This window comes from Athalia rosae, chromosome 5, assembly GCF_917208135.1.
Source record: "Athalia rosae chromosome 5, iyAthRosa1.1, whole genome shotgun sequence".
NCBI classification, from domain to species: Eukaryota; Metazoa; Arthropoda; class Insecta; order Hymenoptera; family Athaliidae; genus Athalia; species Athalia rosae.
In genome coordinates this window covers 14051773-14078156 of record NC_064030.1, presented here as the reverse complement: position 1 = coordinate 14078156, position 26384 = coordinate 14051773, and the positions used below count along the sequence as shown (strand labels likewise).

The 26384-nt window shown below is 42.7% G+C and overlaps 1 protein-coding gene across 7 annotated transcripts in view; it reads left to right on the top strand.

Annotated features, from left to right (window-relative positions):
• The window catches only part of LOC105684361 (latrophilin Cirl), a 108264-nt gene that overhangs the window by 36088 nt on the left and 45792 nt on the right, over positions 1 to 26384 (top strand). For all 7 annotated transcript variants that reach the window (XM_048656230.1, XM_020851367.2, XM_012397651.3 and 4 more), the window contains exon 2: positions 10754 to 10885. In XM_048656230.1, coding sequence (XP_048512187.1) covers positions 10777 to 10885 — 109 coding nt within the window. In that variant the 5' untranslated portion in view covers positions 10754 to 10776. The remainder of the gene's footprint in view (positions 1 to 10753; positions 10886 to 26384) is intronic.

The window sequence follows — 26384 nt, the reverse complement described above, 5'->3', positions numbered from 1 at the left end:
TGTTTCTCGATTCTGGAATGCGTTCTTTTCGAAAACGCGTCCTTTTTTTTCTACCAGAGCGACGATTTTTATTACTCAATTATTTCGTCATTTTGTTCTATCGATTTCTTCACGAATTCGTCGAGATTTCTTTCCCCTTGTAAAGTTTTTCAGCACTTCGGAATTCGTCATTCGAAAGGTGAACATTTTTTCTTCCTCCCCACCCCCCGAAATTCGAACGAACATCACTCGAGGGTTTGATGATCCCGTGAGTGGACGCCGCGTAACTTGATTCCTCGAAAAAATTTGTATCCAAGAATCGATTAATCATGGATTTATTTTGCGACACCATCATAACTTACGGGGGGGATCACGACGACGACGACGACTACGACGACGACGATGATGATCAAAACTTCTCCGAAGCGTCCGCGCGACGCAGGTTACGGGTCTACTTTTTATTTTCAAGTTTTTTTTTACCTCCACTCCACTCCACTCCATTTTTTTTTTTGTTTTTTTTCAATCTTCTCTTTCTTTTTTTCTTCCTCTTACGGGATAGGGTGATCCGATGCTTATTATCTCCGATAATAGTCCATCTCTATACCTTATAACCACCATAATGAACCATTTGTATGATTAATAGACGCCCTGTGCTCCTGCCTTGGCTATAACACCATGAGCATCGGATTGCCGCTTTCTTCCTTCCTTCCGTCCGTCCGTCCGTCCGTCCGTTCGTTCGTTCGTTCTTCCTCTTCACCTTCGCTCCACAACCACCTAACCGTCGTGCTTTTCACGATCAACCTAAAGAAGGTGGTGGTGGTGGTGGTACGGTGTGCCATTATCATAATTGACGCCAACACCGAACGTTTCGAAGGAAGTCTGATTGGCCCGTTTTTAGACTTTTATTTGCCTCATCAATTCTCCCATCCCCATTTTTTTTGTTTCTTCTACTCGATTCTCTTCTCTGAAGTTATATTTTTTTTTTTTTTTTTCCACCATCTTTTTTTCCCTCCTCTCATCGTGTCCTAACTGTGGACGCTGCAAAGTAGCTTCGTTATAAACTTTACTCGGCTATTTAAATACAGGGTCAGTTTTTTGGCGGGATTAGGTTTTTATTTTTTGCTTAGGTTAGCTTTTCAGTTTCGCAGCCGTGAGCTCACGTACGTCATTTTTGACCCTCTCAAAAAACGGGCCCGAAAAAATCCGCGATATTGAGAGCGTCTGCAGCGGCCACTTTATCCGTGCCCAACGGAGAACAGGATAACGAACGTTGAATTTTTGATTCTCAAAAAAAATGGCGTTAAAAAAATAAAAAAGTTACGTTCCTCTCGTTTCCGGCTTCGAGAGTTTTCTTTCGAGTTCATTATCCGGAATTTGTACTAGTATAAGGTCAGCGCCGCGATAAGAGAAATGATTTTCCGGAATCCACGTGACGTCACGTCTGGGTAATCGTCATCGCCGTGTCATCCGTCCTCTATCGGGAATCTTCGCAATTAGCGGAAGAGGTCGCGCTTCTGACGCCACTAATTTTTTATGATCCATGTCAGACGCTCGAGAAAGCTGGGATTAACTCGATCGCCTCGTTCGCTCGTTTATAACCCGAATTTACTTTCTTTTGCAAATGAAAAGAACAGAAAAAAAAAAAAAAAAGTCACGCGTATACCGATACCTTATCGTGCTCAGCGATATCGAGACAATTAGGGTTATCAAACGGCTGGTTTTCGCTAATCTTTCGCACGTTTTATCGACGAAACTTCTAGCTTAATCTGAACAAGATTTTTTTTTTTCGCACAAAAGTTGGACTTCGCCCGGCAATATCTTGTGCTCGTCAAACGACCGTGTTGCGAAAGTTGTCGTTGTAGATTCCCGACGAAGAAAACGAAAGAAAAAGAAAAAAGAAAGAAATTGAAGGAGAATATAGAAACATCAGAGAGATTACAATGTACGACTGTGCGTACAGCGCAAGCAGTTTTATCTGAACCATTACGCACCACGTGAAGCACATAAATATCCTCTGTATGCAGTCGTTCGAATAACAGATTACGCCTCGATTAAAACATTTTCCACGCCCGTGACATGTTGTGAATTCCAAGTAACTATACAGCTCGAACGCAGGAGATTCTGAAATCGAGTTACCTGATTACGAAGGAGATTCGTAAATTTTTTCTAAACATTTTTACGGACGGAACGAAAAGGAATCGTGACAAAATGCACGCAGATTTGAAGAGTATATCAATTTTTTTTTTTCCCTTTTTCAATCGTTCGGGTGGAAGAAAAAACGGACGAGGAGAGAATGTGCAGAAAAGCTCGAACACGAGCGTGTGGAAATAACGAAAAAAAAAAATAAAAATAAGAACATTTAGTTTTCGATGGGAAAGAATGAGGTGAGGTATGGTCGGGCGTTGCGATGAATCAAGCTACGTGTCGTCCGCACGCCCTGCAGGTCCGGAAACCCGGAGAGCATAAAACAGAAAGTAGAAATTAAAGCTGCTGCAGGCAGGAAAGCCAAACTGAGATATATATATATATATATAATATTATATACGTCCAGAGTTGGGTGAGCTCGAATAGGGTGTACGTATAAATCAGGGTGGTAATATTTTGGTATAATTTTTTTTTTTTTTCTCTCCCTAGAGAATTTTTCGTGAGGCAAGAATAAGACGAATAGAAAAAAAAAAAAACTTCTCGAAGAAAGTTCCAGCCGGACTTTAGAATGAAAAATAAAAAAACTCGCGAAGAACTCGCTCAAAGTATTCGTTGCGCGAGTAAAGTCCGTCGAGAAAATTTATGTCCTCTTCGAGTGAAAACTGCAATTTTTCCGATTCAAAATGCACCGACCAACTCACAGGTTAGGTATCACCTTCGATCTGATCGCGGAGCACGTGTCGCGGGCGTTTATAAAAATTTTCCCAATTTCGTCGATTCGTATTCTTGTGTTCGTTAATTCATCGTCATTACTCGCCTCGCGTCGGGCGAATAAATGAGAAAAAACGTACAGGAGCCGATGCGCGACGGTGAATGGGTTATGTGTGTCCTGTAAAGGACCGGCGGAGTGCGCGATCGCGACCGATGATAAGCGAGGGCGAAAGTTCCACCGATATTCCAGATTCGGCCGTATCCCTCGGGACTCGATTGCGCGCTATCCGGATGCCCGGCTTCCTTGCAAAGGATCGCGCCGCCGACCCGTCGTATCCTGGACACGTACGGGTGGACGTACACGCAGCCTCTACGTCACATGCATTCCTTCACCCGTCGAAACTGGACGCGATAAGAGGTCCTCGACGCTCCACGGGCGGCCGTAAGGACGACAGGAGTCGTCGAGGGCAAGCGATCCAGTTCTAGTTTCTTCTACTCGGCATCTCCTCGAAAAGTTTCACCTCCTCCGAACCTAACCTCGCATATACCGCGGCATCGGGATCTCCGCTCACCTTTGCCACCGCCTCAAATTGGCCCGGTCGTTTCCCGGCTCGCGCACCCCTTTCTGGAATAGAATCGACGCCCTTTTTCTCCTCCTTTTTTTGCCTTCTTTGATTATTTTATTTTCGTCTTTTCTTATACTCCGCCGCTTCTTCCCTTTTTCTCTCTCTTTCTCTCTCTCTTTTTTGGGCCTCGCCTCGCGAACGGCATAAAGCGAACCTTTCTTTCGCGTGTGTAGAGATTTTATGGATCTCTGCAGCCGGCATTGTGAGGCTCCCCGAACGTTTGTGTTACAAGAGACACGTGTGTAGAAGGCATTCCGGGCAATTCGAACGACGAACATTCACACGGAGACTTTTCTCTTTCGATTCGTTTTTTTTTTTTTTTTTTTTTTTTTTTTTCTCTCAACCGCCCACGCCTACTCCTTTTTCGCCAGGGGTTTCGATATCTATTGTACTTATTGGATCTACACGCAAGAATTTTCACTCCATTTTTATCTCATTCTTCTTCTCCTCTTCTTTCTTCCGTCACCGTGATGATTCCGACACTGTTTCATGCCCAGCTACGGTTTCCCGGATTTCTTCGTTTTTCTTTTTTGATTTTTCCCATCGGCAGACTATCTGTTTTATTTTTGTTTCCGTGCTTTCCGGAGTATCCGTTTCTACCCAACCTAACCCAAAATGCACGTGCCGATTTCAGACGCTTGGACACGTTTACCTTCTCTTTTTCTTTTATCTGATACTGTCGTAGAGACAACTTTTGAAACACGAAAAACAAAAAAAAAAAAAAACGAAGAAAAAGAAGAAGAAGAACGGAGAAAAGATGTGAGACGACGAGGATGTCGGAGATGATATACTTTTTTAGCTGCGATTGTGTGCGTGCCGTAGGATAGAGTTTTAGTGAGGCGTTAAGGCTCGGTAGTAATTTATGTTTATTTTATTTTATGATTGGGAAAATAAGGAAGCGTCCAGTTAAACCACCTAAGCTCAAGATCAACACGCTTTCTAACACGTCACTCGGTATTCACCCCGCAACAATTACATCGCCCATCCCTAATTGACTTTCCTTCTCCTTTTCTTCTTCTTTTTCACATTGTCTCATAATAATATTTTATTACCTTCCGCTCTACCGCTCGACGAATTGACGAAGCCGTCGTCTATGGCTGCAACAACGTCTCGAGGAAGCGTTATTGTCATCGACTCATTTTTTTTCTCTTTATCTCCGATAAAACGGGGCCAACGAAATCAAACTGTTCCGAATACAACAAAGCGCGAAATTACTCACACCGTACGCACGCCTCGTGGAATTTTTAATCATTCGGCTCGCGATATCGCGAATATTTTTCAACTTCCGTTGTTCCCGCACGAAGAAAACGCGTGTCCTGTTCATTTTTTTTCAAGGTCCGGGCGTTTATCGGGAGGTGAACACTCGTTGTGGTTTTTCGGATGCGTTAGCGTCCGGTCGCCGGGTGGTGGTGGTGGTTTACTGTTTCGGCTCGGGCGTTTCGGTGCTCCGATGACGGGCGTCGGTTGCTTGAATGATAACCATTAAACTCGGAATGACTTCATCCAATTAGCTTTGCGGTTGATGGCTTTTTTCCCCCAGAGGAAACATTCCGGTAACGTGGCCGCTAGCGCGACGTGTACGATTACGTCAACATCCTCCGCCACCCCCTTCGTATCGTTTTGACATTCGTCATTCCGTCACCGTTGGGATGACTCGATTCACGGAGAGCGTCGACGGACCAGAATCTAGGCCGATCGCTCGCGATCCAGGAAGAGGGACTTTTTTCGAGTCCCACCGAAATTTTCAACTCGCTTCGGAAATCGTGGAACGCTCGTGATTTCCAGTCGTTCGAGCGATCCGTTTTATTGTCAGTTGCGGCGAATTACAGCCGAGTGAAATCCGAACGCGAATTCATAGTTTGCGCAGCTCTTCGTGGGACCCGCGGCACGTTTCCTTGGCTCCTTCTCGCATTTCCTTATTCGATTGGCCGAGATAACCTCACCTGGAATACGGTGGCAGGCGGCGGCTACCTGAGCCGGGGGGTTTCCTAACCTCCGAAAAACAGGAGTTAACGTACCGGCGAAAAGTTTCGGTTTGTGAAACTATTTATTGTAGTTGGTGTCCGAACGGAATAACGTGTCCGTTTAGCGGGGCGGCCGACCAACCCACCGGTCGCGCATGTATAACAGTCGTTGCAGCAGTCGAGTGGTTTTTCGGTATCAGGGGAAAATCCTGGGAAATAGCCTTGTTTGCCGGCCTACCTGCCGTGGCTGAGTTTTCGGGGCGATTTTTTTTTTTCTTCTTCTTTCTTTTTTTTTTTTTACATTTTTCTCTCCTCGTCTCCTTCGCTTTCTCTCTCTCGGTACAACGTTAAGCCGATTATCCGGCCAGGTTGGCCTGTTCCACCTACAGTTTGTCCGTTTTCCCCACATTTTCACCGAACACAACCCCCTATGCCCCGGGTCAATAAGCCGCCAGACGATTCTCACCGGCCTCTCTCTCTCGCGTGTGTGTGTGTGTGTGTGTGTGTGCATGTAAAACGGCGCAAAGTTTACGTACATGTACAATATCATTGTTGTTATTTTCATGTATAAATTTAGCTCTCAACACGACGTCGAAATACTGCGCTCACCGAGTTTATTGTTAATAGTTGAAAACTATTTGCCGAGTTTACATCGCATTATTCAAACTTAACAGCTTCAATTCCTGTTGGATAATGTCTGCGGGATGCGAAATATGATTTTCCATCAGCCTTTTTTTTTTTGCATCCACTGGCTCATCCAGTGAGGAACGAAAAATTTCCGATCAGTTGCAATCGATCGTTCGAGCCGATCCGAGGAAGTCCAAAGCTCGCATTTCGTCGATACTCACGCATATAGGTTTTGGTAAACTGCTCGATACAATTAGCGGAATTCTTCCGGATGCTCGGCAATTTTTAGTTCGAAATATCGGAAACGAATTCTTCGGATCATCGAGCACTTCGCCAAATACATTTTTCATCGGGTTTGTTACCCGAAGCTTCGAATCTAGACGCCGAAAAACGACGCGGGGCTCCCGTATATCGGACACCTTCGCATGCCACAGCGGTATTAATCATCCGCCTCGTGACGTGTCCGCGCCCCTGACGTCGACGAAGACAACTACGACTAGGACGTCGCCACCTCCGGTTCGCTTCCACTCTATGTGGATATATATGCAAACCACGCCAAACCGGACGCCCCGCAGCAACCCTCAATTTTTATCGTATACCCGATAAACACCTGCGAATGTACGTTGCAAGGGGCATTTCGTGCCAATTCCAACGGAAGTTGTTACTACCGAACCAAACCTGGTTTCTCTTCTTTTTAATTTCCGTTTTCGAGGAATCTTTGAATATAATCCACATCTCGGCTCCTTCTTCTCTTTTCTGTACATCGATGGTGGTATCGAGGAATGACGTCTTCGCTAACAAAAATGAAATTTCAAGATTTCAACGTTTTTTTTTTTTTTTCATTTCCACTCGATTTCTCTCAAAACGTCGGTTAAGACGTTATTAATTTACCGTCCGTACAACACAACTCGGAAATGACGTACCGCGGGAAGGCGGAAGAAAAAAAAAAAAAAACCAAATCAGGAGACGTCGAGGTCCCGAACAATTCTCGTTCACGTGTACGTGAACGCGCGTGTTGGAAGGCGAGGAGGAATTTTCATGAAAAAAATATTTGTAAAATTATAATTAAAAAATGCCTCCACTTCTAATTCTTTCGCCCAAGAACGATGGGGAGTGGGGGGGTGGTACGTATAGCGGAGGGAAGAGGATGAAGGAAAAGAAGCAAAGCGACGTGGCATATTACACCGTAATACTTCGCTGTACCCGTAAGACCCAGAAGCTCGTTAAGACGCCGATGTAGCCGGAGAATCTTCCACAACCCGCGCAACGCCGCACTGGTCGTCTCCCGCGCTCTAGTCTCACCGTTAAAACGTCCGCTTATATATCCGAACGTATACGTAAAAGAGGAACAAAAAGGAAAGAGAAGAGTTGAAAACTGTGAGGGGGTCAGTTCTCCACTTTACCCAGAAAGATGTTTTTTTTTTTTTATTTTTTTTTTTTTCAACTTTTTTCACGAGGATCTTAATCGATCCAACGTCGTACATTTCTAAAGCCTCTCCGCTCGCTATATCTGCCCCACATTAACTCTTCACCGTCGTCGTCTTTTTTTCTTCTCTTCTTACCGCTCCACTTCATTAAATTTCTGTATTTTTTCTGTTTTTTTCATTTTTCTCAACGGCGGAGCGAAAATGCTCATTTTTCCCCGAGAGCGGATTGAAAACGGACCTTTTCGCTACTGTACACCGTGATGAAAACGAGTGTTTTCGCTCCGCTGGTGAAGAACATTCGATTATTCGATAAATATCATCGGGTGACGAGGTCTAATTGTTGGAGAAAAGAAAAAAAAAAAAAAAAAAACTGAGACGGAAAAAAAATTTCACGAATCTAAAATCGTTCGTGCAAAGAATGAAGTACCCAGCGGATTGGAGCGTTTTTGAGACGGTTCTTCTTGAGCAGGAGGCGCGCTCGAATAGCCCCTCGAATTGAGAAGAGTGATTCACCGCGCGGCTAGTTTTCTCTGTATGATAAAAATTTAATGGGGGGGAAATAATGCGAGGCTAAGACGGACAGATGCTCGGTAAAGTTGAGGCTATTATACGAACACATAATCACGCTGCATGCGCGTAGGTATACACTAGTGTATATGAAGCAGAAAAATGAATAAGTAGGAAAAAATAAAAAAAAATGAATATGTGTGTATAGCCTAACTCCCCTTAATGAGTTGTAATTAATGGTTTAACATACATCTCTTAAGAACTTTGTACATATGGTCACTCACTAACTAAGTAACCGTATAAATGGCCGTATATACAGCAACTTATTATATTTCTTGCCGTTTTCTCTACGTAGATATATATATACATATATATATATATATGTATATATTCATAGTTCCGACGTCCTTTTTTTGCACGCCGCGGACGCGAAGCGGTAGAGGTTAGGCTCCGTTTACCGGTCGAAAATAAGATCTTCAGTTTCGATCATCGCCACTAATTTTCTACAACGCTCGTACGAAACAAAAGATCACCGACGTCAAGAGGCCAGTCCTCCGTTCAACGATTCTGACATAATTCCAAGTCGTTTTATTTAGATTAATATAAAAAGGAAGCTAATTGGTTATTTATTTGCGGACGTCAATTGGTTCGTGCGGCGTCGTTCTGAAGTCTCGATTAACCGAGCCCGTTTCAATTTTATTATGTCGAGAATTCGGCGGCAGCATGGAACCCACCCTATTGAATATCGCTATCGTAACTGTCGCCGCAAATCACTTCGAACTAAAACGCACAAATACGTGTCATCTTCGGGAGCAAGAAATGATGCAGAGAGGAAACCGCGGAAGCGCATGTTCGGAGTTTTTATTACAAACGCACAGATAGCGCGCCCGTAGTCTTGGACTGAAATTTCTCACTCTTCCTAACATTATAATGCAACACCTGTTCGCGGATTCAGAGAACTTGACTTATGGTCGATCGATATTCACGTTGTAAAAACATCTCATATACGTCAAAATTACGGATCGTCGTTATCGTAAAATAGAAAAAAAAGAAAGAGAGAGAATAAAAAATGAGCAACGCGTTCTTTTTTCAATTTGAACGGTGTGTATAAATGCCTCATCATCATCATCGCCGCTATTATCATCGCCATATCGGGCAGAGAATAGGGGAAAAAAACGAATGACTAATGATCTTCGGAATCGAAAGGGAGAAGAAAGGAAAAGACGGAGAGAGAGAGAGAGAGAGAAAGAGGGGGAGATGAAAGGGCGGGGTGATTCCGATTGTTTAAGTAGGTGCTTTTCAGTAAATTTGGCAAGTTCCTCGATTAGGGGAGAAATCGGGCGGAAATACCCAAAAGATACCTACCGAGATGTGACGGAGAGGGCGAATAATTTTGGAAGAGAAAGAGACGGCTAGGAAGAGAATAAAGGAAGGTTTTTCGGGGGGGTGTTGGGGGGGGGTAGGGGGGGGGGGGGGCGAGAACCTACGACCGGAAAGCTGAGGTAAGACTTGAGGCGCGAGAAAGAGAGAAAAACGCGTCTTTGGGGAGAGAAGGAAGGGCCGAAGAGAATAGAGAACTGCGGAGAGGGGGAAAGGATGGGAATTGGGGGAGAGCCCGAGTCTATGGCTAAATTATTTTAATTTTATGGCGGCCATTGTGGCTGGGTTTAATGGCCGCTTCTCGGCAACCCATCCCTCGTGTAATTGCAGTTTTAATCTATCCGTATTCCCACCCCGCCGCAACGCCGCGCACTTCTTCGGTAGCACCTTTCGCATCTGCGCGCGCGTTCCAAAAAAAATGAGAACGAAAGAAAGAGGAAAGAAAAAGGGATTTTATAACTGACAAAACACCATAGCAACGATGTACCTCTTTTTGATTTTTTTTTTATTCCCATTTTTGCGTTTTCAAATTTTTTGAATATCCGACAAATAACTAAAAAGACAAAAAGAACCAAATTACAAATGAGTAGATAATGTGGGAAAAATTAGGCTGCAGAGCTCAAAAATTTAGAGGCAAAAAAGATGGAAAAAAAAAATGGAAAAAATGTTATCGCCACGTTAACAGTGACACATGCGAGTTGAGATGCGGATAATTTTGAGAAAAGAAAAAAAAAAAATTGATAACAGGAGAAATTGACGGAACAATCTTTTCGAGCGATACGAGATTGATATCACGCTACGTCGAATTGGAGGGGATCACCCGTTGTGTTATAATGTAATACAGCCGGGTGAAATCAATAGTTTAGTTTGCTTTAGCCAAAGCCACATCAGCCGCAAACGCTTGCGAATTCTATGTACCGGCTACTTATCCCATCCTCTTCTATCCCATTATATTTCAACATGATATCCTCTATCCACTATCTACCGTGTATTTATAACTCTACCTGTTTTCCCCGATACCTACTCGCGCACTCGTCGTGTGTCTGCACATTCGCGTGTCTCCGTGTAACACGGAATTTTAATTACTCGAGAATTACGCGATCCAACAAATTAGCCGGACACACGCCGATTCCTTTCTTCGCTCCGTTCGATTCCGAATAAAAGATTTCGAAAAATCGGTTTAAGAAAGAGAAATTTGAGAAAAATAATTTTTGCAAATTTTCAAAAACATCTCGAACCCGCAGCTCAGCGCAGCAACACTTTATCGGTTATAATTACATAGTAAAATATGTAGGTACTTACCTACCTCCAGAAGAGCATTTTATGTACACACCCATGTACGTACGCCTACATAATGTAATGTAAATTTTAATCCTTTGTGTTTCAGGAATAGCTGAAGTACCCCTCAGGATGGAGTGCCGTTGGGCTCGGCGGAAAGGCCTTTTAGGTTATATACTTTTCCTCCTTCTCCTGCTACTTCTCAGAGTCGGAAGTCACACGGTAGCTGCGAAAAATTCTGGTGAGTTTTCATTCCCTTTTTTTCTTCGTATTCCCTTCTTTTCGCCATCGTCCTTGGCAACTATCCACATATTATTGCTCGAAGAACAGTGCAGGTGGAGCAGCTGAAATTGTTTCTATATTTTGGGTTCTACTGATTTTTTTTTTAATTTCAATTTCGTTTTCGTCAAATTGTATCAATCGGATTTTCATTAACCCGGAAGAAAATTATTTTTGGTTTCTTTCTCTTTTTTTTTCTTTTTTTGATTCATTTTATTTTGTTTATCGCACCCTCGTCGACCCGCGCTTTTCTCGAGGGTTAAAACCGACGACGTTGAGATATCCAGGTTAGGTTGGTTGTTGCGAAAGCGCCCCCCCTTCCCCCCCCCCCCGCGCCACACTTTTTTCGCCGCCCTTCCCCTCGCGTACCATTTTCGTTACCCTCCGTTACAGAAGATTTGTGTTACATCGGTAACACATGGTGGCCAACAATTTACTGTTCGGGTTGCCTCACCTTTTCTGAGGGGATTTAACCCCCTCTTCTTAACCCTCCCACACTCTATGCTCGCAATTCTCTCAACTCTCTCTCTCTCTCTCTCACCCCCTTTTTCTTTTTTTATTTATTTATTTCTTCTTTTTTTTAACGGAGAGCGAGGGGAGGAGGGGGGAGGGGGGGGGGATAAATTTTCCAACACGTCCTGTAAATCCCCATATTCATGTTTATTTGAACAACTATTTTATTCATATATACGGAGCACGGAGTCTATGCGATGTGTTGAAAATATTCTTTTCTCAGGTACGATTTAGATATGGTCCGCGTTTTAGCATTTCTTTTTCCTTTTTTTTTTTTCATCAAGGTCACGATTTTTGTAGAAGTGGGCAACCCGTGTACTCTTCGTTCGCGTTACTTGCGTTAAATTTTTGCGGTTTTCTTTTTTTTTTTTTGGTTTTCAAACCAAATTTTTACTTCACTTGTCGTGTCTTCGGGATCATAGAATTATTCAAGGAAATGCGGATGTCCCAATTTTGATTGATTGGAAATATATTGAATTTCTTTTTCAACCGTAATTTCTCAACGGATTTCGACACCCTATACTGTAATACGTGTTATTAGAATTAATGATGATCGTCGATTGAATTTTTATGGATTAATTTTGTTTCGTAAGTTAAAATGAGCGTTAAGGAAATTGGGTTAAAATATCGAATAATTTAGGGGTCGTATATTCAATCGACTCCGGTCGGTCGATTTTTACCCCATCGGTGCAGCTGCTTTAAACACACCGGAGAGTGCAACTGGGGTGGAAAGTCTTTTCTCTCATCTTTTCACGGTTCGTTTGTTTCGTTAGACCAAATTTATATGCATACTTCTCAAGCGCGAACGGATCACGTGCTTTCTATTTGGAAGAAGTTTTTTTTTTCACTTCGCCCGTTTTTCTAGATTCTTCTCTCCTCTTCTTTACTCTTTCTTCTTCTCGCAGATTCTTTTTTTTTCTTCTTTGTTTTTCCTTCTCCCAAATTCGAAAAATTGTCACATGTAGTTTTTGAATTGATTTAACCTCAAAAATTTTATTCTAAAGTTTTCATGAATTTTTTTTCCAAATATTTGGATAAGCCTCTACGTGTTTAATCAAATAGGCGTTTCGTTTCGAAGGACGGAGGGATAGAGGGGCGTTGCCCCGGCAGTTTCCGTTTTTAATTTTTTCCTTTTTTTTTTTTTCTTCCATTATTCCGTCCCTTAACTTTTTCCCTGTTTCGGGGCGACACGTGTCGTTCTATCTCTTTTTCCCTCTCTCTCTCTTTCTCTGTCTTTTTCTTTCCTCTGCCAAATACGTGTTATATAGAAAAAAAAAAAAAAATGTACACATAGCGTGAGCATGCACGTACATTGTATCATGTATATATTTTCTGTACATACACGTCAACTGATCCCTTCTCACCGCTCTATGTAGTACATATTATGTACGTACACTACATAGATTCGGGTGAAAGAGAAAGCCATTAGCACGGGGTAGATTCATTTTTGCGTCTTTTTCGCTCTCTCCCTCTCTATCTTTCTCCTATATTTCTCCCGCTCTCTCCGGGCAACTTTTAATTAAACGTCAATCGAAGGAAAAAATACATCTCTGGGCCCTCGTGTATACCACACAGATACGACACGTACACATATATATATATTTATATTATTCCATTCGTACACATATCTGCGTGTGTATATGTACGTTCATACGTACTTGTGATCATGATATCATGCACAGAAATATTTTATACATATCCACGCACCTATATGTATATTTCCCTCTTCTAATGATACGGAGAACAAAAAAAAACAAAATCATTCCAATCAAAAACTCCATTTTAAAAGGATAGCAAAATTAAAAAGTTTTCAATATTTCAATTTTTTTTTTTGTCAGAAATTTTTTTTTTGTTTTTTCTCCTCCTTTTTTGCTTCACATTCGCAGTGAGATTTTCGGTTCGCTATATAACTACCGCCGATTTATCGTACCTATGGGAATTTTCTTCTTCTTTTTTTGCGTGTGTGTAAATTTTTTTTTTTTTTTTTCTTTCATCCGATGGAACGAGGAAATTGTAGAACGTTAACGAACGCCGATTGTTCGTATCGTTTTTTCTGGCTCTTCACGTGTTTGTTCAAATTCTTTATTCTCATTTATTTATTTTTTTTTTTTTCGATTTTTATCTCCCTCCATTTCTCTCCATACGTACGCACACATGTCGGAGTGCAGTAACACTTTTTAAGCTTCGTTGCTTCGATATGTTCGGCCGATAAAGTGTCCATAGATATTCAAACTGTGCAGCTCCCGCTACATAAATATGTCTACACATTCGCTACCGTTCGATTACTTATTTATTTTATTTATTTTATTTTTTTTTCTCTTCCAATTTCCACTCACTCTTTCCCAGCTCAATCCAGCTGTCTCTGATTCTCGGTCGTTCGTTCGAATGAATAGAGATAAAAAGAATAAAGCGAGAAACGAAGGAGCGAAAAAAAAAAACAAAAAAAGCGTGGAGGAAAAAGAAAAGGAGAACGCCGGCGAACGTGTGATAGAAAAAACAAAAGAATAGGGGCTGAGAAAGAAGGGAGTTAAGTAGTTGAAGGGGAAATTCTAGGAGTTGCAATAGGGTTGGATAGGTTCGTACGGTGAAGATATAGGAGATGTGACGGTCGAGGGAGTTTATTGTCAGGGACGTAAAGATCTGCTGAGTTGCATTCGATCCCCATCACATACTACCGTCCCTTTTCCTCTCCTAGTTTTTCTTATGGGACGGCGAAGGGACGCGCGAACGAGACGCGACGCGACGCCGCGACGTCGTTTCCGATATACTTGAACCATTCGCGCATCAGATATCCTGCTGATGCTCCCATCCTTCCTTCCTTCCTTCCTTCCTTCCTGCACTGCTTCGTCTCGCCGGCTCCTTCAGATTTTTACTCCCTTTTCCAGGCCCGGTCACTTCTCGGAAGGCGTGCCTCGTCTTTTAAGAGCTTCGGTGTACGTAGAAAACTCCTTCTTTTTTTTTTTTTTGTCCTTTTTTAACTTCCTTCACTCGCGAAGAATACGTAGGCACAAAGGGTCGCGTGAGTCCGAGCGTCAGATAACCGCGGATTCCGCGATTTTCTTCTCCTTTTTTTTTTCTGGCTCAACAAAAACTGATTGGCGGTAAGCCACGTTGTTATCGAATTTGAATCAGTTGCGCGATTTTCGTTCGACAGCGGAGCGAAAACGCTGATTTTCGCTCCGCTCGAGAGGTGCGAAAACGCCCATTTTCGCTCCGCTGGCGAGAAACGGAAGATTTACACTCCGTTTTCTTCAAAAGCGGAGCGAAAACGCTATTTCTGTTCCTCCCGAGCGGAGCGCCGGTGAAAAAAAAAATATTATGCCGTACATCTCCACAGTCATTGAAACATGTGTGGGGAAAATTAATACGCACAATAATATCCGTAGCCGTTCGTTTATTGGCTTAATTTCGCCTGGCGTGATCGAAAATTATTAATGATCATTAGTAACATCCGATTATAGAATTGTTATTACCGCCGCGTTGGTTGGTTGCATGCGTTTCTACATAAGTATACTCATGTAGAGGCATTAGTTACCTAATTAATTCGTTCGATCAGGATTACCACAGATAATTTTCGTTTCACCAATTCACAAATATCAAACGACGGACGATTACACGAATCTAATTTTACCGCAAAAATATATCAGACGGCACGGATGTGCACGAAACTAAAACGCGCTTGGATGATTAAATTTCGAAAATTCTCTCCGAGTTTTTATTATCTACTCGCACTGCTCTCGTAATCGAATCGGCCCTCCAGAATCCAAAAAAAAGAGACGCGAAATCCAGATTTTGCATCCCTATAAGTTACCATAACCTGCACCTCAAAATACCCAACCCATTACCATTTACCCATCTACACGTTACATGAAAATGCAGGTGCGGTCTATAGTTATGTACCTTACGTATACATACGAACAAATGCACTCTATATATAAACGTACATACCTGTATATTTAGCCATACATACATGAGTGTATATTAGTCGCATTGCGAGCATCTTTCGCCCCGTCCAGGTCTTTTCGTCCGTCGATCCGTCCGTCCGTCTGTCCGTCCGTCCGTCCGTTCGTCCGTCCGTTCATTCTCTGGCCCGATCTCTCTCTACATACAGCTTAATTAATGTCAGTATCATAAATTACGGTTCCCCTCGTTAGAATTCTTTCGTTTCTCTTTCGTCCTCGCGTCCTGGCGTCTTTAACGACGACGGTACACTCCTTATATATCTTACCTCCCGTATACGTGTCCTCCCGTATATACCTATGCGTTCATAATGTACAAAAGTATTTTATATGCACGCATACGATGCACACGAGTGTAAAAACCGTCTCATCGACTCAATCGTTTCGTGTATATCATAATCGATGCGGTGTAACATACGTTTAGGCGATTCGAAATCAATCGGTATGGAAGTGATCTGGTTTACCGATAACCTGATTCGATTTCGTTGATTTTTCTTTTGTTTTTGTTTGTTTTTTTTTTTTTTTTCTTTCGAATCAAGTCATCGATTTCATGATTTTCGTGGCGTCGCTAACGATACCGGGCGAGAGAGGTCGAGAAGAAAAAAACTTGAACAACGTTTTAGAAAATAATAATTACAGAGGTAATGAAGTGACGGGGAAAAAAATGGTAGAACCTAACCTTGATTTCGAGTTGTTGACGTGTGGGCAACTACCTCAGCTCGCGGTTGAATCATTATGCAATAATTTCTCCGCGTTGACAATCGGTGTACGCGTGACGTGAAATAATCATTGGCATGTGGAATTAATCGCGGTTCAGTTTTTCAACGATTTGTATCCGACGTACGTACGTACATGTGTAGAACATAAATTTATGTAGGTTTCGAGTGTGCGTTGGGCTTGGTTATTTAATTTATAGTATTATTATTTAAAAATTTGAATAACTTCGTGCTCAAACTGTCTTATTAAAATATATAATTATGCAAAAATTTTACAAATCGCATTTCGAAGCATCGAAAGATCAGACGATAATATACGCCGTAGAGAAGAATAAATTTTTCTCCTTTGCTCGGCGTAATTAATTACACGCAATTAATCAATCAATTAATTAAACGCAGCTATGCGAGAAAAAATTTCTTCTTTTTTTGTTTTCTTCTTTTCTTTCATCCTCACGATTTATGGGACTTTGCAAAAATTTTGTACATTTCCATCCGCGTTCGCGGAAAGTGTTTCTCGAAAAAAAAAAAAAAAGAAGCATGCGTTCGTATCGCGCCATCCAGTTTTCAATAGTTCAATGTTTTAATAATCCATAATCAATGATTTCTCGTTAGTTTAAATTATTCAGTTCCATCTGCATTCCTTTGAGCATATGTATACGTATGTGAATATAAGTGAAGTTTTCTCGTGTCTGGATGAATAAATTCTTTGGCATAATTGCCGTATAATACGGGTTAGATACGATGCACACTTTCTACCCGCGGTGTTTAATTTTTCTTTCAAAAAATTCTTCTCCCTCTTTTTTTTCACGCCGTTTCTTTTTGGCTCCGTGGTGTAACATGCGGAGTGCATAATACGTAACGCGAAGTTGCATGTAAATTTCAATTTTTTCCCCCCCTACGTATATCATGGAGAAAACCATGTTGAAGAGGTGTAAGGTATACAACGAGGTAATGCGAGGGTTGAAGAATCGAAAGGGTTCTGCAGTGTACGCACATGAGGAGGACCGTTCAAAACGTAAACCAGTATAAACAATAATAACCCATGACGTTGTGAGTTATACCAACGGGAGAGGAAGAGATCCGTTATATTCGTTTATTTTTACGCACTCTTCCAGTTTTCATCCTTTTCCATTTTGTTTTTTTTTTGCGTTTTTTGTACCTCCGTGCGTTAAACTTATTCATTTTCAACTTCTGCTTCCTTCTTTTTCCTTTTTTTTTTTTGGATTTCTTTTTCCTTTTTTTCACCATCATTCTGCAACACTGCACCGTTTGCTGTTTCTCTGCTGTGTGTGTGTGTGTGTGTGTATGTGAAGTCTGGTGCACAAGCAGAAGCAACGGTGCAACTTACCATATGCATTTTAATTACTACGTTAATTCTTCTTGTGGTCTCGCTTGACAGCCCTTCTCTTCTTTATATATGTCCCCATCCCCCATACACGTTACGTATATCCTAACCCCTTTTTTTCCGCGATCCTTCTCTCTGCTTATTTTTACCTCCACGTGAAATTTTCACCCAACCCTATTTCCACTTTTTTTTTACCTGTTTTCGTTTGCTTCACTTCAACTTTTGTCTTTTACTTATACTCTTCTTTCTTCCACCCTTACACTCCATTTTTGTGGCCGTTTAACCCTACTTTTGAAATCCTTTGGAAATTTTTGTATTCGGGATTTACGATTGAGATTTTGCTACTCTGAATATCGCTCCTCCGAAATTGACGATTCGGTATTCAGGGTGAGGAAACCAGGATCAGTAAGTGAACTTTTTCGTCCAGATCCCTTCTCCTTTCTTTTTTTACTTTCTACTCTCCAGGTCCCAAAATGAACAAACTAGTATAATAATAATGATTATAAAAAGTAGGAGGATCTCCAGCAGCTGTTTAAGTGATATAGGTATTATGTCTAATATATACTAGAGCTATAATAATAACATTAATAACCCATACAAAGGTCGGAAACTACATGGGACCAGGCGTAGTGGGTAAAGATTCCCCTAGCATGGGTCCGTCCCGCAGGATATTGATGCACGAGGAAAATCCTCGGCACAATCATATTATTTATGGCCAACAGCGTCACGGAAATACTACCATTGTTATAAAAATTTTCGTACGCTCCAGCAGCTAACCTACATTAATCCAAAAATTCAGCCAATGAGAATTCAACTCGAAACCCCTCCGAAGTTTTCGCCCGTTTTATCGTTGCAGGGATTTTTTTCCTTTGTTAAATTTTAGTCTCAGGGACGATCGGAAGTTCTTTATTGCGCACAGAATTAAAGGGGTGTCTAAAAATTATCGGACTTTGTCGTAAAAAAAAAAAGATGAAATGCCGAAGGAAACTGTGTTGAATTTTCGATCGTTTTCGACTCCGTCATTTTTCGTCGGTTCGTTAGACCGGGGAACCATTGAATCCTCGAAACACATTAGAGTTGAGAATTTTTGAGTCATTTTATCCGGAGAATTTCAGCGGTTCAAAGATGAGGTTCTTCAATTTTTGTCCACCCCGTGTCCCCCGCAGGTTTTGCGAAGGTTAAAAATTCCGACCGGTTCGATCCGACCGACCGACTGAGCGAGAGCGAATCGACGGGGACGCGGAAATCCCATTGAATTTTTAGGTTAGCTTCATTGTGCGAGTTTCGCCTCGGCACAAACTCCGAGAGTTGGCCGTATCAACAATGAGAATTGATGCCGAAGTACAAAAGACCATTCAACTGTGCGAAGGCTGCTGTTGCTGCTGTTGCAGCAGCAATAAAAGGCACACACACGTCTCAATTTTCGTGAAGAAACGCAACGCTGTACACAGTGAACTAAATTAGAGATACTCAGACCGACTTCTAGGAACAGAAAACTGTGCAGTCTCCGACGAGAAGATGTGAATCGCTGTGAAAAGTCGGCCGAACGGACGCGAATCGGACAGCCTAGATTCGACGAATCCTCGATTAATGGTATTTCGCGAGTCGGGTACAAAAAAAAAAAAAACTCACCGCAAGTTTTTCGGTCGGGTCAAATCCTCGAAAACGAATTCGTCGTCGGTCGAGGAGCTCCGTCGTCGTCGAACGTCGACTCGCAATCAATCGAACTGAGCTGTCATCGGAAGCCATCGACTCGCGTTCGATTCTTTTTCGCGTTCCTAAAAGCGATGAGACGCGGCCTCCGCAGTACGTACGAATCCGAAACGCATGTACTTAAGATCCATGAATAGATCTAGATAGCCGTGACTCGCGAGCGTATTTCGAGGGGGGGTGGGGTGGGTGGTGGCGTCGGCGTTCTTTGTGTTCGTCATCGGGCGCCATGGACCACGGGGTCCACCATGTGGACGGGACGCTGAACGCTCGAGAGGAAAATAACACGAAACTCTTTGTTTATCTTTGAGGACGGAGCGCGTGGGGATCCAGATGGGAAAACGGGGATCCTGTCGCTGGCTGGCTGGCTCTGTTTCCGTTGCCGCGCAGGGGTCCCCAGCTTCTTTCTTTCACCTATTTTCTTTCTCTCTTTTTTTTTTTTTCTCTCTCTCTCTCTCTCTCTCTCTCTCTCCTGTCTCAGCGTTTTATTCTCTCCAATTTTTCCTCGCTTTTCTTGGCTTTTTCTCTCGCGTATTCCTTCGCTTGAAACTCATGCGCGCAGCTCTCGCGCCCCGCAACCTAACCTCGCTTCACTCCACCGCTACCAGTCCGGCTCGCTTCTTCTCTTGTATCCACCAACCGCGAAAGAAGAGTCACTTTAGAGAAGAACGACGTCGAGTATCTCCGGTATATATATGTATATATATATATGTGTACACGTACATATGTACGCGGCACATATATACACTACTTGACATATCGTATCCCGTATCAGATGTAAGACGCGTTCGAGTTGAAATATAATAGCAATTTCTTTCGGTTTTCACATCATATTTTCGTTTTGTCCCGCAACCCCTCAGAATCTCTTTTTCTTTCTTTCTTTTTTCTCCATCATCTTTCTCCTCGTACTTTTCACTACGCTTTATTTCTCCTTCGCATCGCGTGTTACGAATTCTCATTTTTATTTGATATTAAGAAAAAAAAAATGAAATAAAATAATAACAAAACAAGAATATCGTTAGCGACGATCGCATTATAGGTTAAGATATTCGTGGAAAAAAAAAAAAAAAAAAAAAAACTGCGAAGATCTCGTTTCCTCCGCTCGTTTATTCGACGGATTTTTTCACGGCTCGTGTAGAGCTTAGTGTTTCCGATTCACGATTCATCGCGTATGATGACAGATGAAGGCGACGAGTTTCGATATGCGCACGTGGGAAGAGTGTTGTGCGGCCTTCTAACGATCGGGACGCGCATATCGACGCACAAGGATAGACACCGTGTATCGAAGCTGCACGTTTTTACATTGCACATAATACGCGCGCGGAATGATTGATGAATTTCTTTTTCATCGTATTTCTCCGTCACTCGCACTTCGTATTTCTACGTTGGTTCACTCGCACCGGCAGCGGGTTACACGATGTCATGGCACAAATAATTCATGCGGCTGCACATCGCCGGTTTAATTCAATAAGTCCGGAAGTCGAATCGTTCGACAGCTCTCCAGACTCATCAGATATTCGAAACATCTTCATCGCTCTTGTTAGACGGGCTCTTTTCATTTCATTTTTTTTTTTTTCTTTTTTCAAACAACAGTCTTCGAAAAATGGGAAGGAATCCTCGCTGCGATTTGAGAGACGGAAAAAAAAACTTGGAGAAAAAAAAAATCGCGTAGAACCCTCTGGTGAATTTTTAAGGATGTTTTAGTTAACGGTATTCTCATTACCGACCGAGCAATGAAAATTAAAAAAAAAACGAAGGATGAGACGAGGAAGAAAAGAAGAGCGAATGTTAACCTAAGTTACCTTTGTGCGTGAGGTATACAGGTACGATCATAAAATATCCCTATTCCTTTCACGACGCGTATCTACGACGTTTTGAGTTATTAATCTCTTTTATTAGGTAATTATCCTGACTACTTGGATGATTAGTACAGCGAAGTCAGTCATAGTTAGTCAAGTCTGATCCAACGTAACCTAGGTAATCAAGCGGACTGGAGGCTACGAGGAGAGACGAAAAGCTGAGCCCGAGCTGAGGCCCGAGCTATCGTGAGCACAGCGAACTCGAATCTACTTCGTACAGCGCTACTTCGTCTGGTGATGCCGCGCTGGCAACGCGGTTTCAACTACGATTTATCTTTGAGAACAATGCATATTTTATATCCCCAGCTCTCGCATCAAGGGATAGGAGAGAAGAGGACCCGTAGTAGTCCTTGCGGCAATATTTTACCCAAGGCAATCTTAAACTTAACTAACTATCTCGTGCTTCGCATTTTCAACCCCCCCCCCCCCTGTCCCCCCTCGCCCCCTACCACCCTCCAGCTCGCGCCACTTCTCTCATGTCTCAACAGCGGAAACCCCCTGCCCTATATCTTAACCGTTCTCCTCCGCGATGCGGCTATCCTTTTCGTCCTTCGGATTTTTCATTTCTCAGGCTTTGATTTCCAGCTCTCGGAGAGCGCGACGAAAAATTATGCGGCGGGGTGGGAAGTCGGAGAGCTACGGAATGATCGAAGAAAAGCGAAAAAAAAGGAGTCGGAAGAAAGGAGAGAGAGAGAGAAAAAAAAATGGCTACGAAAAGAAAGTTATACACCATAAACTTGGCGTAATGAGTCCCCGGTGTAAAATTTTCGTATCCAAAGGCGTCTGGTTGGAACTGGGTTGCCTCGCAGCTTGTAGTAAGAGAAAAAATTTATTACCGGGTGATTAGCGTACGAAGTGCACAATGAGGTAGGAAATATCACGGGCGTGCGAGAGGAGAGGAGCGAATTTTTTAAATTTCAGAAGAAAAACGAAGAGAGAACGAAATTATTGCCCCGTGACAGGAATTCGGATTTTCTTCGCGAATTTCGATCCTCGGATATTCTTGTCGAAAATATTCGAAAATCTTTGCAAATGACTTTTCCTTTTTTTTCATTTTATATACACAGGTATGAAAATCGTTTGGTATTTCGAATGAGCGATGCGACTGCGAGGTCCTCGATCCTCGAAAAGCCGAGGGCCTTAACCTCTCCCGCTTTTTCCTTTGATTCTTTTTCGTTTTTCTTTTTTTTTTTTCTCTCTCATCTTCTTTTGATGGGCCTCTTTTATTCTTTTTAATTATTCCCGTATAACCCTCCAGACTTTTATTCATGTACGTACGGTATAACTACGAATGTAAATATTCGTAATATGTAAGTAACATTTGAATAACCCCATCCGTAATACACGAGAACGGGGGACTCACGGGGAGACGAACGCGGAGGATGATATTAAAATGAGACTTCCCTTCAGACCTAAAACGACTGCTAATGAACGACCTTGACTTCAGTTCAACTATCCTCCACGCTTAGGTGCACCAATGCACCTTTCATAACTTTTTCTGTATTCATCCTACGTGGATATAACCTTTGAATATAAATATTTAAACATATTCTTCTCCCAAACCTGTATACATTCGAGTACAAATTTAATAACATACTCGGATATTGTGTGGACAGTTTTTTTTGTCTTCTTCCTCCGGTACTTTCCGACATTTTTGATCTTCGTGAATTTTGAGTCGTCGCGCGTTATACGCGCGTCAGAGAGATATCGTGCCGTGAATGAAATGAACGACTTTTTTGGTAGCAAACTTTTCCGTTCCCGTTTCATCTCCTTTTACCAAAATAATTTTTTCCGAAAGCTTTGCTCCGGTATGTACGCGCATAAGTTTTCACGACGCGAGGATTCTTTTTTCCCTTTTTATCATCTTCTATTCGAGAATCGATTAATGTCATAGTTTTCCCAGTTAGCGGAATAAAGGAAGGAAGGAAGGAAGGAAGGAAGGTACGGGGAATCGAAAAGCGCTAGGGGGACGCTTTGCTTAATACGCATGTCAGCTCCTTGATGGTCATAACTGTCAGTTGAGCTTTACGTGCCCTCCATGCTTTCCCCATCCGTATTCTTCACCCCCTCGACCCCCCCCGGCAACTTCACCCTCTTTATCTTCATCTCGCTCCCCGACCTCCCCTCTCTCTCCCTCCCCCTCTCTCTGTCTCTCTCTCTCTCTCTCTATCTTTCGGGACCAAATTGTAAAACCCTTATCGTACCGAGCCACGCCATAGCCTTTGTAATCATTTTGACACGCCCCCTACCACCTGGACTGTTTTTATCTTTCGGTGGTTTTTTTTTTTTTTTTCGGATGATCCGTGGAACCAAAGAATCCGAAAGCTGATAATGCCCGACGTTCGGAACGAAAATTGAGGGAGCGAATTTTAATTTTTTTCGAAAAGCGAACGGTTCCCGGATACGTGATGCACGGGTGTTTCGAAAGTAGCCGAGGTTATTATGGGGAAATCTTACAACTCACCCCTTCCGCGTTGCCGCTGCACGGTCGTGTATATACATATATGTATATATATACGCGGTATAAATTCACTCGGTTGTACTTGAAATTGCGTAATTTATATTTCTCAACCTACCAGGTACCCTCGCGCTCTCATCTTCGTCATCCTTTTCCCTCTTTCGTCGGGCCCTTCTCTCCTCTCCCCGCGCTTCTCCGCTCTCCTACCGAACGGGCGAGGTTATAATTAATTGCATTAAAGTTGCCAGGGGTTACGACGTCCACCCCCAACCTCCACCCTCCGCCCTCTTCATCTTCCTCTCTCTCTCTTCCTCCTCTCTTCAGACTCTACGACTCCCATTCGTTTCCTACCTCCCTCCCAAATGCCCTACGACCTCCACCCTTGGGTCGTGGCGTGCACATCTACATCCGACGACAAGGATGACGACGGGCCCCGTGAAACGTGGAAAATGAAGAATAGATAGACTCCCAACTCTCGCCTACTCAGTGTACCGAAATCCCGCTACTTTGAGAATATTCTATACCCTCAAGTAGACTGATTTATTGCCAGATTTTAGAATTTAGGGCTCTCATTCCGATAAAACTTGCATTCCCTGTGCCTAAATCATTATATTCCTCTCAGCTGGGTGCTTCTGATCTTGCGATGAAAAGTGGCTCAACGTTCGCTATCTTGATACTCATATTTTCATGGTCTGAAGTTGGCGCCGTGGAAGAAGACAGAAGAAGACAGTTTTCACGCACAATGGGAACGTGGAATAATCGGGAAATTTTTCAACGAATGAAAACTGTGTTTTCAATCGTTTTACAGTCGAATCCGTATTCGGTCGGTGTTGTTCGTCCGATCGGAAATTCGCTGGACCAAAACTGGCGCGCACGTAGATTACTAAACAACTGCCACGTTGCGTGCCGAGCGAAAGGGCCTTTGATCCGACGAACGGTACAAATTAGCTGCAGCGGTGTTAAGCGACTGAAAATTCCCCCGGAGGTCTCGTGCTTATTATTTATGGTTAGTCTTCCTCGTAATGCCAGGGTAATATCGGACGCTGGATGAAAAGGAATGGCGAAGTATCTTCTTTCTCGATTCTTTTTCGATCCCCTCTTCCGTTCATCTTTTTTCTTTCCACTGGTTCCGATCGGGGTCCGCGGCGTGGATCGGAGTCACGGAAACCCCGTAGACTCGAAACGTCTAATGAGTTTCGTTGAACTTGCTCGAAGACGTCAACGACGTCGGTGAGGATAACAGAGCTGGAAGGCGAGGCGAAGGACTCCTAGGACGTCCTTTAGCGCAGCAGAAGCAGCAGAAGAAGAAGAAGAAGAAGAAGAAGAAGAAGAATGAGAATGAGAAGAAGTCGAAGACGAAGAAGAAAGAGAAGGTGGAGGAGAAAGAGGAGAATGAGAAGAGGGTAAGACGCGGAGTGTTCGAGAGATGGGAGAAACCGGTTTTATGGGTAACTACGCAGGCGAGGAGACTTGCGAGAGGTAGGCTTGGATTCAAAGCCAGGGCGGCAGCGGCGGCGGTACGGCCTGCGAGAGCCGGCAGAGGTTACTACAGGCCATCACCTAAAGTCTAAAGCAGCTAAACCGAACCGTTTCGTCTCTCGCTCGCACTCGACCGAATCGCGTAGCGACCTCCTCGTCGACTCCATTTCCCATCCCCCTTCCCCCTTCCCCCCCCCCCCCCCGCTTCCCCATTTCCATTTCCATTCCTTGAATCATTCCGGTCTTCTTCTCTACCTAAGATATCTCCGTCTACCAATTATTAATTTTACTTCAGTTTAGCACCACTTACACACATCCCGATAAGACTCCACACACCCATTAAGATCGTAACCACCGGCAACCTCGCCGTCATCAACATCAACATCAACATCAACTTCGCCATACCTCCTTCTTCGCTTTATTTCACCACCATATAATTCTTTATGGACATTATTACGAGTCCATGCCCTCTTCTCTTCACTTCACTTCGGTTTATAATACTCCCCTTGATTTTCCTACGAATTCTTTCACACGTTTTTATCATCGTCGAATGACAAAATTCGACGAATCTTGGATCGATTGATCTGATCACCCGAAATTGGATGAGTCGATTCCACCCAATATTGGATGAATTAATTTTTTCTGATGTTGATCGAGCCCTTTTTTCTTCGGTTTGGAATACTTTCTCAATTTTCTACGCTTTGACCATAGTCGAATGACAAAATTTGACGAATCTTGGATCGGTTGATCTGATCACCCGAAATTGGATGAATCGATTCCACCCAATATTGGATGAATTAATTTTTACTTGAGTTGATCGAGCCCTTTTTTCTTCGGTTTGGAATACTTTCTCAATTTTCTACGCTTTTACCATAGTCGAATGACAAAATTTGACGAATCTTGGATCGGTTGATCTGATCACCCGAAATTGGATGAGTCAATTCCACCCGATATTGGATGAATTAATTTTTTCTCGAGTTGATCGAGCCCTTTTTTCTTCGGTTTGGAATACTTTCTCAATTTTCTACGCTTTTACCATAGTCGAATGACAAAATTTGACGAATCTTGGATCGGTTGATCTGATCACCCGAAATTGGATGAGTCGATTCCACCCAATATTGGATGAATTAATTTTTACTTGAGTTGATCGAGCCCTTTTTTCTTCGGTTTGGAATACTTTCTCAATTTTCTACGCTTTTACCATCGTCGAATGACAAAATTTGACGAATCTTGGATCGATTGATGTGATCACCTGAAATTGGATGAGTTGATTTCACCCAATATTGGATGAATTCATTTTTTCTTGAGTTCATCGAGCTCTATCCCTGGCCCAATTTAACCTCACCATAGTCGAATGATAAAACTTGATGAAAATAATTGTATGGGTTGATTTCACCCAATATTGGACGAATTAATTTTTTC